At 44.5% G+C, this 13,537-nt stretch overlaps 2 protein-coding genes across 2 annotated transcripts in view; both read left to right on the top strand.

Annotated features, from left to right (window-relative positions):
- Positions 1-3,652, top strand: part of RNASEH2B (ribonuclease H2 subunit B) — a 44,486-nt gene extending 40,834 nt beyond the window's left edge. The window contains exon 10 of the mRNA XM_039567293.1: positions 1,677-3,652. Within this exon, the coding sequence (XP_039423227.1) occupies positions 1,677-1,709 (33 nt within the window). The 3' untranslated portion in view covers positions 1,710-3,652. The remainder of the gene's footprint in view (positions 1-1,676) is intronic.
- Positions 3,653-6,498: 2,846 nt separating this feature from the next.
- LOC109144711 (inositol 1,4,5-trisphosphate receptor-interacting protein-like 1) lies at positions 6,499-8,977 on the top strand. Its single transcript, XM_019286316.2, has one exon. The coding sequence runs from the start codon at positions 6,684-6,686 to the stop codon at positions 8,886-8,888; it is 2,205 nt and encodes a 734-aa protein (XP_019141861.2). The 5' UTR covers positions 6,499-6,683; the 3' UTR covers positions 8,889-8,977.
- Positions 8,978-13,537: the final 4,560 nt, after the last annotated feature.

The following is a 13,537-nucleotide window of genomic DNA, read 5'->3' as shown; positions in this document are numbered from 1 at the left end:
ATTCCAGATAGAGTAAAATACTTGGAAATTGATAGAATTATTATTTCTGATAATAAGTAGTGTTTGGTGAGCCCAGAATGAGCAATTCTGGTTATGAACTGGAAGGGTTAAATATTGGAAAACATTCAACCTCCCAAACTCATGTGAATAGAAGGGATGTAGAAGTAATGGCAACTTTTGAAAAACACCTGTCAAAAATGCAGGATAATGCTACGGGGAAAAAAGGAAAAAGAACAGGCACATTCTGTCATGTTAATGGAGAAGCTCTGTGCAGTAAGCAACAAGTTAGGGAGTGTTTTGATAGAAAAAAGGAGTTCTGTATCTGTTAATGAAAAGCCAGCTCAGCACTAGAAGATGCTGAGAAAGCAGACAAGCATGGGATGGGTGTTTGTTGGAAAACCAAGAATGGGAGAGAATTATGTTAGAAATAGGAACTATGAAGCAGAACAGATACATGGTAGAAGCTCTTCTGGATATTTAAATATGCTAGTTTTAGGGGTTTGGGTTTTAACAGTTCAAAAGTTTAGTGAAATACATTTTGCAAATGCACCTTTCCATTGACTGAACTGTTCAAGAACCTTCTACAAAAAAGTCCCAGTTACTCTGTTCAGAATTTGGGACAGACAGAACAAATCTGGTAGAGATGAGAGTCCTTCGTGCTGACTTCTGAGCTGGGGTACGAGCTTTTTTCTTGCTCTATACATGACTTTCACATCTGCTGCTGTGCTCAAGGACTAAGTCTAGAGTTCTTCCTCTGTGCAAGGATGCATTGTGCTTTAGTGCCACATCTCTACTTCAGCTGTCAGCTATGTCGTAACTTACCACAATAGTAATTTTATTAGTGACTGTGTTTTTGGTTGAGCAGGAATTTGTGCGTGACAAAAAAAATAAGCCATTTCCAAAAACCATTAGAGCTTTCACGTGAAAACAAAAACTCTTCTCCCTTTAGGAAAGCATGAAATACATTTAGTAACTTTGAAACTTCCTCGACATGTAGCTGTGAGAAGTTATGAAGAGCATATGGTGCCAAGTGCATAAAACAATATTTCCTACCACAATAAGGATTTAAATATAGTTACTCTGCCTGGGCAGCAGTAGCAGTAGGTCGTTACAAAGTGCTGCTTTGCTATTTCTTCCTTGGTTAGCATAATATGGAGCAATATGCCAGCAGTATTATAGAAATGTGGTCTTACTTTATTTCTTTTTCTGGGTTAGCATGACTTCTCTACATGTTCATGTAAATATCTGATGAGATGTGATGCTTTCATAGTTGTTTATTTGGGATTAAACAACTCTTACATTTTCACTTTTTTAGATTTGCATAGCAAATGGATTGACATCAGTGTTCATGGAAAACATGAAAATACAAGCACTGACTTGGGGACATGTAAGGGTCAAACTGGAGCATAATTTTCAGTCTTAAGTAATAAAACCTAGTTCTAAAAACCTAGTTCTATTTGTAGAAGTGACAGTTGGTGATTTGAATATTTTCAGTGGAAAAGGTGGCATAGCTGGCAGAACTTGCATTCAGATCTGAAATCTGGAAGGATTCAGTGTGCTTGTTTTCAGGTGTTCAGTTGCATCTGACGTGATGTTTATTGGAGCAAAATTAAATGCATGGATGGTTATTTGAATAAAGAAATGTTTTTGACTAGGGTTTTCTCTTTCCTTTGTAGATGCCTGAGAAAAGACATGCAAAGAAGAAATGAAAGGAGCATAAGGAGACTCACTAATATTATTTTAACTTGCCATAATCACAGAGCTGCTTTTGAAGGCTTTTTTTACGCACTTTCTGAAAAATAAATGTTTGACATTGGACATGCCTTGTTCCAAGAAAAAGCAAATCTCAGCAGATTAGCATTGTTAAATACGCGGTGTGTTAAACATACACTGCTTCAAATTTTATAGCTTACACTCGATTGGTCTATCGGGCCCTTCCAGGAAAGCACTTACGAGCATGCCTAATGTTAAGCACATGAGCAGGGATCCTAAAGTCAGCCGTGTTGTTCGTGTGGGTAAGTGCTTTGCTGGATCGGCGCCTGAAGTCCTGTTAGGTGCTGAGCATCCTGATCCATATCCAGCAAAGCACTTACGTCCATGCTTATCTTGAAGTGGAAGAGCCAGTCTAATATTTGTGCATTAGTGTTCACCATAAAATCTCTCTTGGCACTATGACTCACATGCTTAAAATTAAGCACCTGCCTAAGTATTTTGCAAGGTCAGACCAACTACGTCCTTGAGCAAGTCTTAAATGCTTGATTTTCTAGGAATTTTTTTTTTGGTACTCATTTTTTTAATAGAATATACGCTTTTAGTGACCGTAATTACGTTTTAGAATCTGTATAGAAAATATGTTGTATGTAATTTTCTTCTTTCTTTTTCAAAATCTATCCAAATTCAGAAAGTGGCCTTTTTGGACTAGGAGTCCAATGTTAAGACATAAAATCAGCCAAAATGAAAAAACCCCCTATGTTAACTCTTTTTAGGACATTTGCATTTTTTTAAATAATTTCACTGAGTTTCATTTACATGATTTTGTCCAATGCTGACCTGTTATACAGAAGGTGTCACCTAGCCTGGGTTGTGTGGACAGTCTGACTCTTAAGTACTAAAGCATTGGGTAGGTTGTGTGTTCAGAAGGGCAGATGGAGAAGCTGTATTTTTTATTTTACTTCTTTTATTCTAGGGAATTGAAACCTTAACAAACATGTATAAAATAACATGTACATTTTGTGTTAAGAACTAAACCAAAACCTATGTAATCCTTCAGGTTAAAAAAAAAAAAAAAAAGATTTAATTATCCTTTTTTTATTAATGTAAGTGACACTTTCTGTGGAGTGAACTTCAACCAAAATGTCACCCTGAGTCTACATAAAACATGCAGTAAGTGGATGTTAATGAGATCCTGAAGTGATTTCTGTCAGATGCAGTCTGATGTTCTTAACTTAAATACCTGTATATCAAACTACTAATAATATCTAACTCTTTGCTAGAAAACTTTTTAAAATTAATAATTGACAGGATTTTGAACAGAATGAATGTTTACTTCTGTGAATTCCAACTGTCACCCCTGTTCACAGACGCCTACAGCAAATGACCAAAATGTTCGGTAAAGCTTGAATGTATTTGAAGCATCCTAGGTAAAAAGTAAACAAATATTTTACATCAACTCTGGCAAATTTTGCCTAACTTTGAGTAAAGAAAAGCTCGAAGAAGACTTTATCATTACCTTTCTGAAAACTAAATTCTAAGGCAAGAGGCAATAGCCTATTCAACTTTCTTTTCAACTGATTCTGTTCAACTGTTTCCAAATATGAAAAACCTGAACTGTTAACTATTTAGAAATCATATGTGAAAGAAAATGTAATCTGAATGCCTATTTTAGGAATTTGCACTGAATTATTTTTGTTAGTCTGGTTAGCAATGTGTACTTTCCCTTTTTAAGGAAAAAAGTATTTATTTTAACATAATTGTTGGGAATACTGCAAGAATATTATATGGGTCCAAAATGAAATTTCTATTTTTCTAGCTTACATTAAAAAATGCTTGATGTATGAATTAAGATGATATATTTCAGTATGTGGTTCCATATTTTTGTAAGATTTTATTTTTAATTCATGTACAAGAAAGAAATAAATTCCTTTGGAGTAATTTGTTGATTATTTCTTCACTAGCATCACAGAGAAATGCAAAGAAAAATGTGGTGCAGTCCAGCTACTGATGCTGTTACCCTCCACAGAGTAGTCAGTAATTCTTGGACTGAGCTGAAGGAAATAATGAATCCTGATATAAATATGAATCTAAAAGTTCATTAAGACAGATTCAGTGATGCAATTAGGCTAATCCCTGAGGACCTTACTGTACAGATGTTCTAAAGAGAACCCATCTCTGTGTACATTCAGTTGTTGGCCTACGTACTCTGGATATTTTCATTTTCGTGAATGTGGTGGTGAATCCCTGAGCAATGGTGGGATGAGGAGAGTGAGGGTGAAGAAAATGATGTGATACTTGTGTAACTTTTTACATATTTCACACTCTTCGCCATCACATATGTGATACATAGGTGCTCTGTAACAGACTTACAGAGAACTGATAAACAATTATTTTCCATGGTTTTTATGGCAGACAGTTAATCAAACACAGCGGGAAAGCTGTTCCTCTGCCAAAACATTATCCTGGTATCACCCTGATACTCTAAGTGCTGACACGAGGCTTCAAGGCTGTTAGGAGAGTTACAGCCATTTCATTTATAAAATCAAGACAACAAGGGGCAAAGCAAAGGTGGTGGGTATTTTATTTGGCTGTCAAGTTGGTTTATTGGTATTAATGAAAACCAAACAAGAAAAGAAGTAAGGTTTGTACCATTTCATATACCCATCACTCACCAGCGCTTACCCAAAGAAAGAGAAGTGCAAACGACAAAGCAATAGGGCAGTGTCTACTTAAATATGAAGTAGCATTTACACTTCTTAGTTCAATGAAGTCATCTCGCGCGGCATTGCAAAGACTAAGGAAAAGAGCACATTGCTTTACTTTCTTAAAGATCTTCTATAGCCCAGGTGTCTCCAGCTGAGCTCTCTAGTACCCCCTCTCTGCACAACTGTCATCTTTTAGGGTCTGTCTTTTTAGGCACTGCAAATTGCACTAATTTTTCCAAAGCTCCCTTTTAAAATGCATTGCATACCCTGAGATAGTTGCAAAGCAAGCAATACTGTGTCAGGTATAACACTGCCCCAGTGAGGCTCATCAGTTTTTAAAAGGGGAAAGTAATAGAAAGGTGAAAACTTCTGCTTTAAAATTTGGGTTCTGATTTAGGGTTATGTTCATTGTTTTGTTCACCCTGTCTCTCTTCAGTCTGAGAGCTTGATTCTTTTTCAGAAGGTGCTAATTTGTTATAGCCCCATATCCCCTTGACTTCAGGCTAACCGAGCAAACTGTATGAGAACAGGAATCCACATTCATGAAGACAACCAAAATCAAACCTCTCTGCAGCCCTGGTTGTGAATAGAATCATTACCACTTCCTCTTGAATTCTTGGTGCAAGCTGGCATTGCTACAGGTTCATCCAAAACTTGACTTGACTCAGTAGGGGTGAAAGTGAAAAAAAAAACCCCAGCCTGACATACTTTCTTATCTTGTAGTCAATCCTACGCTTATCTTGTAGTCAATCCTTATCTGTAGTCAATCCTAAGCTGGAGAAGCGCAGCAGAACGGTTAGAGACACAACAGTGAGGATGGGAATGAAGAAGGCGGCAGCAATGCTGGCTCACATAAAAAAGTTGATGTTAAAAATGAAGGAAAAGTAGGCAGTGAGGAGGAAAATAGTGGAAAAGGAACTGATGAGGTGAATGTGGAAGAAGACCACAATGGAGCTGGACACGAAGAAGGGGCAGCAATGCTGGTGCAAATGAAAAAGACTATGTGTAATTTCTGCTGAATTTCTCTGTTGCATCAGTCACGCTACGGCCTGGCCAGGCATCGGCAGGCATCTGGTGCCAACTGAGTGGGCACGCTGGATACAGAGATCGGGCAGCTGTTATCTGCAGTGGGATTTGCTGCTGCACCTTTGCTCCAGATGCAGATGCAGCAGCACTGAGCTCAATCCTGCTGTTTCCTCCATATGAGGTAGATCCCCAAGTGCCGTGCCCTGTGCAGAGCTTACATCATCTCCAGGCAGCGGCAGATGACGCCGGGTGGCTTGCGTGGTGTCCGCAACTCCTTACATGCGTTTCACCCTTCTCCTGGCTTCAATTCCCTCCCCCCAGCATCCTGTCCCATCACATCGTCTCTTGGTGGTGCAACCACTGGACCACGCCCTTTGTCCTATTTCAAAATATCTGAGTGCCACCAGTGCCTTTAGGGCTCCTAATTAGTGAGTACCACTTGCATCAAGTTAGTGGTGCTGCGGAGACAGCTTCCCAAAAGAGGTGGAAGAGATGTCTCTTTGCCTTTGTCTGTGTCCTCCCTGAGACTTGTATCAAACTTGGAGCCTTGTAGCAAAGGCCCCAAGAACACCCCCACAAGCACAGGGCTCAGCACTAAGGGAACCAATCCCATCTCCTTGCAGGGGATGTCCAGGAGCAAAGTAGCCCTGGATCTCATCATGCAGTTGTATATTTGACAAGGGTTTGCGGGGGCTTTGTCCTGTTTGGTAAAGGAAAGCCCTGGGGGCCCATTCCAGAGCCGTGGGTCTGCATTTTGTGGGTGTCAGGGCTTTGGCTGCCCGGGGCCATTCTGAGGGGCTGAGCTGGGGTGGGAACAAAGGGCGGGGCTGGCCTGGCTGTGGTGTCTCTGGTGTCTGTGTCATCACAAGGCATGTCACAATGGGAGGTGCATAGAAACAACACCAGCAGGCAGCGCTGCCCCAGTCCAGCCTGGGCGAGCGTCGAGTGCTCACGCAAGCCAGAATCTGTGCTGGACGAGAGCCGGAGCACAAACTCGGGCATCCGAGAGAGTGCTTCCCGTCCTGCATTCAGGGCCCAGCCCCTTGCAGGAGCTCCTTGGACACAGCACAGCGCAGCTGCTGCTGCTGCTGTGGCTGTGGCTGCAGCTGGGCCTTGGTGCCTTAGTGCCTGCCAGCTGCCTGGCTCTCTCTCTTCCCGTCCCCACATCCCTGAGGCTCCCATCCCCACCTCCACGCCAGTAGCTCCCCTCCTCCTCTCTCTCTGCTCCCCCTGGAAGCCATGGCAGCCTTCATGTTCCTGGTGTTGCTTGTGCACAGCCTTCTCCAATACCCGCAGATGGTCGGGGATGGACTGGATGAGGACACACGCCTGCTCATGGAGTTGCGTGCCAAGTACGAGGAGCTGCAGAGGATTCGGCTGCTGCAGGAGCTGCAGGAGCTGGAGCAGGCAACCCTGGAGCAGAGTGGTGGCCCCTGGGGAGCCATGCTCTGGGCTGCCTTGCAGCAATGGCCATTCTGGGCCGTTGCTGCAGTCCTGGCCCTGCTCTTGGTGCTGTGCTTTGTCCCCCGGAAAAGGTGCTGTGAGCCAGAGAGCAGTGGCCAGGAGACGAAGTCCAGCAGCAATGTGGACAAGAGGGCAAATGATAAAGAAAACAATGCTCTGGCAAAGAAAGAAGGAGAAATCACCTTGGCAAATGTGGAGAAAGACAACAATGCTGATGACAGCGGAGAAGGTGGCAGCAATGCTGGCACAACTGGAAAAGACAATGTTGGAAGCGAAGGAATAGAAGGTAGCGAGGATGCAAAAGCTGGAAAAGGAAATGATGATGTGAATGTGGAGGAAGATAAGAAGCATGACGGAAATGAGGAAGAAGACAGCAATGCTGTCACAAATGAGAGAGACAATGTTGAAAATGAAGCAGAAGAAGGCACTGAGGAGGCAAAAGCTGGAGAAGGAGGTGATGATGTCAACGTGGAGGAAGACACCAAGGAGGCCGGAAAGGAGGCAGAAAGCAGCAATGCTGTCTCAAATGAAAAAGACAATGCTGGAAATGAGGAAAAAGAAGGCAATGAGGATGGAGATACTGGAAAAGTAAAGGATGATGAGAATGTCATCAAAGACAACACTGAGGCCGGAAATGAGGAAGAAGGCGGCAATGTTGACACAAATGAAGAAGACAAGGAGGCCAGACATGGTGGAAAAAAATGCAGTAAGGGCACAAATGAGGAAGAAGTGAATGCCAACACGGATGTGCAGAAGAACAATGCTGCTGGCAACGAAGGAGAGAAATCTGACACAAATGAAGACAAAGAGTGGGATTTTGCAGGCAAGCTTGAAAGGCTTGTGCAGGAGCACATGCAATGGCCTCTCGTGGACCTGGACAGAGGTTGTGCCACGGTAACTCTCCTGATGGACAACTTCACACGTGCCTTTGGATATGGCTCGTCCAATCACTTCTACCCAGTTCTGCAACAAGCCATCGGGGTGGGCAATGCCTTTGAAGGCTGGAGGCCCTGCGCAGAAGGTGCGTTGTACCACGTGCTTGTACCCCTGAGTGCACCCCCGGGGCACGCCTTCCACCTGGAACCGGACACTGGAGTAAAAATGCCAGGGAGGAACTTCCGTGTCCGCGTGGACCTGGAGTGCACCTGTGTGAGGGAGCAGCTGGGCGACAACGCCATGCTGTGCTTCCTCCACCACTCCAAGGAGGAGCTGAGCAGGAAGCAGGAGCCCAGCCTCCTAGACACCCTCTGCACTGGACCCTACCTGGATGTGGAGAAAACTGCCCGCTGGCTGTACCGATTGGTGAGAGCAGACTGGTTGCTTTTGCCTCAGTCCTCCCACAGGCTTAATTTAATGTTGCTGCCCTCCAGCCGCTCCTGCAAGATGCAGCTGAGCAAGGGCAAGGAAAGCTTGGTGGTAGAGGTGCTGTTTGGGGTGCGGCAAGGCGACTCGGACATCTATGTCAGCAGTCAGCCCACGGAAGTCCACTTCATGCCGAGCACAACCTGGCACGAGACCTACGCCGTGGCTGAGGCCAACTTCTTCAGGCACGTGGCCAGGCGGGCGCCGCAGGACAGCTGGCACTGCAAATGCCTGCAGTTCCTCACCGGCGTTGCAATGGGCAAAGGCTTTTCTGCCTACGCCTTGAAGACAGTCGTCATGCACCTCCTGAACACCAGACCCCTGTCACAGTGGAGCAGGAGGGATTTCATGAAGCGCTTGGTGGACATTGTGGACTCCCTGCGCTGCTCCCTGGACAAGAAACGCCTTGACCACTTTGTCATAGGCAACCAGAGGCTTCCCAGGGAGATCAGTTTGCCGCCAGAGCTGCAAAGGGTTGAACCGCCCAACCTGTTCCAGCACCTGGCGTGTGATCCAGACGCCTACAGAGAGGTGGTGCAGGAGTATATTAGGCTGCGACATCAGCTCAAACAACTGCTTCTTGCAGCCATGAAGGCCAGTGCTAAGAGACAGAGATGAGCTGCTGGGGGCTCACGCCTGAAGACAGGCTCTGTATATAAAAGGAGTAGTCCATGTTTAAGTATTTAATAGGTAGATAGTGCACTTAACGCCCCCCAATAGATAGGTAGTTAACATGTAGTTAGTGGATTTATCCCCAGTAGGGATAGTTAGTGCATGTATTGCAGCCTTCCCGTTTCTTCAATAAAACGTATTATTCCAAAATCTGGGTTCTGCAGGTGGTTATGTAGTCTGCCAGACCTACAGTGCTGAATTGGTTCTAATCAGAAATTCAGCCTATTTGCACCCAGCCCATCTTATTGCACATGATGAGCTGGAACTCGGCGGGTGGGTTAGTTTCTGCTGAATTTCTCTACTGCATCACTCACACTACGGCCTCGCCAGGCATCTGGTGCCACCTGAGTGGGCACGCCGGATACAGAGATCGGTCTACTGTTAATTTGCTGCTGCACCTTTGCTCCAGATGCAGATGCAGCAGCACTGAGCTCAATCCTGCTGTTTCTTCCATATGAGGTAGATCCCCAAGTGCCATGCCCTGTGCAGAGCTTACATCATCTCCAGGCAGCGGCAGATGACGCCGGCGGCTTGTGTGGTGTCCACAACTCCTTACATGTGTTTCACCCTTCTCCTGGCTTCAATTCCCTCCCCCCAGCATCCTGTCCCATCACATTGTCTCTTGGTGGTGCAACCACTGGACCACGCCCTTTGTCCTTGTCTTGGGATGACAAAAAAGTTTTATTTTTTCCCGAACCTGGTGGGGGGAGGGGTGGTTGTGCCTTCTCTCAGAGGATATATTTCTAAATTTGGCCAAACTGGAACAGTCCTATTTCAAAATATCTGGGTGCCACCAGTGCCTTTAGGGCTCCTAATTAGTGAGTACCACTTGCATCAAGTTAGTGGTGCTGCAGGGACACATTCCACCAAGAGAATCGTGGCTTTCTTCCTGAGGTGTTGCATGGATAAAACAAGGGGCAAAAAGTGTAAGTTCCACTGGGAGTGCTTGTCTTGACATAGAAAGAAATTGTTTATATTGGAACAATCATTTACCGGCACAACCTTTCATGGTTGTGGTAGAGACTCCATCACTGGAGGTTTTCAAGATGGCAGTTTGACAGGGTGCTAGACGATCCCACTTAGGCTCTTTTTCCATAAAAGTTTGGACTTGACAGTGTTTTGAAGTCCCTTCCATCATGGGCTGTTCTATAATTCAGTTAAATCTGTAATGGCTGTGCCACCAAAGAATTGCAGCAAGAGTGGTATGTACCTTTTTCCCAGCCCGTTGGTTAGAGAGTGCAGCTTTGGCAGAAAGGAGACCTTCAGGGAGGATTGTTATAAAAAACAACAACTCTTGGTGTGTGGTAGTCCAAGAACAAGTAGTTTATTATGGAGAAGAAAAGGTTAAAATAAAAGGTAAAAAGTCCAGGCGCAGGTATTGAAAAGCCTTTAAGCTGAACAGGCTATATGCCTCAATTCAGTGAGCCAGCAATGCTGGGTCAGCCTCAGCTAGTCTGAGGCCAGAATTCTTTAATAAAGTCTCTAGATAGAGATTCAGGACCGAATGTTTGAGCATCAGCTTTCTCCAGCGGCTAGTCGGTGTCGGGGTTTTTATATCCTCTGTGCCCTCCCAGATATGCCCACAGTCCACCCACAGTCCCGCCTCCAAGGCTTCAGATGATTGGTGAGGGGATTTCTGATGTACTGTCTTTCCTCCAATGGCTCGCTGCTGCTAGGGGACAGCTGGAAGGGGCGGTGTCGTCTCCTTCTGTGGCGGGAAAGGCTTTCCCTTGCTATGCATGGCTGTCGTGGAGTCAAGTTGCAATCCCTCAGGGATAGCTCTGGGGGTTCTGCCTGTGGGGATGGTTTGAAGTCTCTGGGGGGGGAGACACTTACAAAGGACTATTAATTTTACTGTTAAACACTGTAATCAATAAATGATTTAATGCAAGGAGTGACCCAGCCAACACGACTTCATTACTAATTTTCAACATAACCACTAAACTTGGTAATCAAAAAGGATGTGAACAGTGATCACCATCAAACATGTAACTAGGGGACATAAACAATTTTAACAGGGAATAACAAGGATCAACAACAATTATCAACCCTGTTTAACCACTTAAATGATTATTTTTAATTCTCTTAATTAATTAAACCTACAAAATCTAAGCATTCAACCATGCAAAAACCAACTCCATACTTTCATGAATAACAGGATTATTTGCTGTGGTTGTTATTTCCAAAGCAAGTTGTCCCTGTGTGCATATGCCTGACTTGAACGTTTCCATTCCAGAATTACTGGTTAGTGACAAGCAGCATGGGCCAAATGATCTACAGAGATCAGAGGTTTTTGTTGTTGGGGGTTTTTTTGCAGGAAGATATGCTTGAAAAAAAAAGGCTCAAAGGCTGCCCAGGAAAGTCATGGAGTCTCCCTCTCTGGAGATATTCAAAACCCACCTGGATGCATGCTGTGTAACCTTCTCCAGGTGACCCTGCCTGGGCAGGGAAGTTGGACTAGATGATCTCCAGAGGGCACTTCCAACCCCAACAATTCTGTCACTCTGGTAAGATTAGAAATAAAGGAGTAGAGGTAGGAAGGGCAGGGAGAAGAGAGAGCTTAGATAGCACAGGGAAGCAAAGAGGGCCAGTGCTTTTCCGTGCTCTCATTTTGTCTGGAAGTTGTGCTTTAAATGTTCTTCTTTACTTGTGCCAGTGGTATGTGCAAACCACTAGGTAGCAGACAACTACTAAAAAGCAGTAACTCATTAGAATGGACATGCTACTCCATGACAAGAAGAAAATGTTACTGGACCTTTTTAAGAGAAAACCACCATAGAAATGAGTTTGCCAGTAGCACTTACAAGGATCAGAAAGATTCTTGGTGCAGTTTGCCAAGGCTTTTTTCAGCAGTTCTTCATAGAAGAGTATTTATTTTTAAAGTGTACAAATGAGTCCTACTTGGCTTTGAAGCCACTGAGAGATGAGGTATCTATCCCAGTGGACTTACAGAATAACTACAAACTGTGACATTCTCAGATGTCCTCATACTTGTGTCCATGTGTTCTGTTCTATGTGTGTGTATTTTCAACTCTGCCAAAGTGTAACCACACAAATCCTATTGGGCAGAAAGGGAGTTGTGTATCTGACTTCTGCCCTGGGGTTTGGAAACATTGAGCTTAAACTAACAGTGTGTATAAACAGTTTGTTTTTAGGTTGGCAGAACCTAAGCCATTATGCTCACAATATCTGGTCTCCATGAGTGAAGGCAAGGGCTTGGGAAGGAACAGAGCTTCAATGGATAAACACCTGGCTGCACATCTGGTGCCAACAGGAATCAACCTGCCAACATTGACAGTTATGGAACCCACTCTGCAGACTGAGACCCGATAGGAATAGGTGGGACCCATCTGACAAAGGGGAGAGTTTGCCCAAGTGGAGAATTGTGACGGATTGATACAAGCTCAGGAGCAAAGCAGGGAAGATGAAGAGAGTGATTGTTGTCTATGTGTAGCAGCCTTTTGGATGTATGGAGCTCTTCTGAGGAAGAGATGGGCTTGCTTTCTTCCTTGTTCGTGAGGTGAAGAATATAACCACCCTCTGTATCCCAAGTTGTCACTTTTCAGCTTTTTGGGGCAAAGTTGAATAGATTGGAGATTTTCATTCAAAATCTGGATCCTACTCAGGATTTTGCAATTTGATATCCAAGAATCACATTCTCCCTGCTGGCCACAGTATTGTGGATGGTGAGGGTGGTCCATCAGTAGTATGCTGGGCCCACACCACACCTTTTTCTCACATTCATTGCTTCCTGGCATGGCCTGTGCTCTTTACACCTGGATTTGGCAGCACTTCATGGATTGCTTGTGGCCCACTGTCCTGACACTGTCACTAACTTGTTTACCTCCTTTAGCACTCTATCAGATGCAAGTATTCCTAGGAAACATTTTGGACATTTTGCCGAGTTGTTGTAAAATACATATTTGCAGAGGGCCAAAAAAGGTCCTGTGTCCCTCCATCCCAGCCTTGCTTGACAGAAGCCCAGCTGATGCTGATACTGATTCTCAATCTGCACCTACAGGGAACACTATCATTTGTGTCTGTTGGTTCATTTTTCCCACCTGATCTGTGGGACACTGGTTTTCCCTCTTGTTGATGAAGCTATGTAGTATTAATCTACTGGTGTTAGAGCAGCACTTGTTTGTCCAGTGATCTTCAATCTCTCAAGGAGCACTTCCAGGTCTCATATGGTTTATCTTCTGCAGGAGACAGAGAAAGAAATAAATGAGACAGGAAGAAGAATGAGGAATGGTGTGTCTTAATGAACAAGAGCAGGAAAATAATTAAAACTAAAGCCTGTGACTGGGGTTGGTGAGTAGGCAGGAGGAGGCAGAAGACAGGAAAAGAAGGGTTCACATCTGAAAGCAGATGATATCAACACTGCTTCCCAGCTCGAGAGCTATGGGTGGCAGTAGGCACAGTTGCCCACTGAGCCTCCTTGGGCTGCGGAGATGGGGCAAGGTCTCATGTTCAGCAGAAGTGTCCAGGTGCCCACAAGTGTTTCTGCCCTGCATCTCTAGGAGCAGCAGGCCCAGGATATCTGCAGCCAGCTGGACCCAAACAAACAGCTGTGGGCTTTATTCCCCTCTTGCATC

This window comes from Corvus cornix, chromosome 1 (assembly GCF_000738735.6).
Source record: "Corvus cornix cornix isolate S_Up_H32 chromosome 1, ASM73873v5, whole genome shotgun sequence".
NCBI classification, from domain to species: Eukaryota; Metazoa; Chordata; class Aves; order Passeriformes; family Corvidae; genus Corvus; species Corvus cornix.
The sequence above is the reverse complement of the archived record's forward strand: the minus strand, read 5'-3'. Positions and strand labels throughout refer to the sequence as shown.

What these genes read in the sequence shown, in the direction of transcription:
- LOC109144711 (XM_019286316.2), top strand. Translation starts at nt 6,684, where the DNA reads ATGGCAGCCTTCATGTTCCTGGTGTTGCTTGTGCACAGCCTTCTCCAA.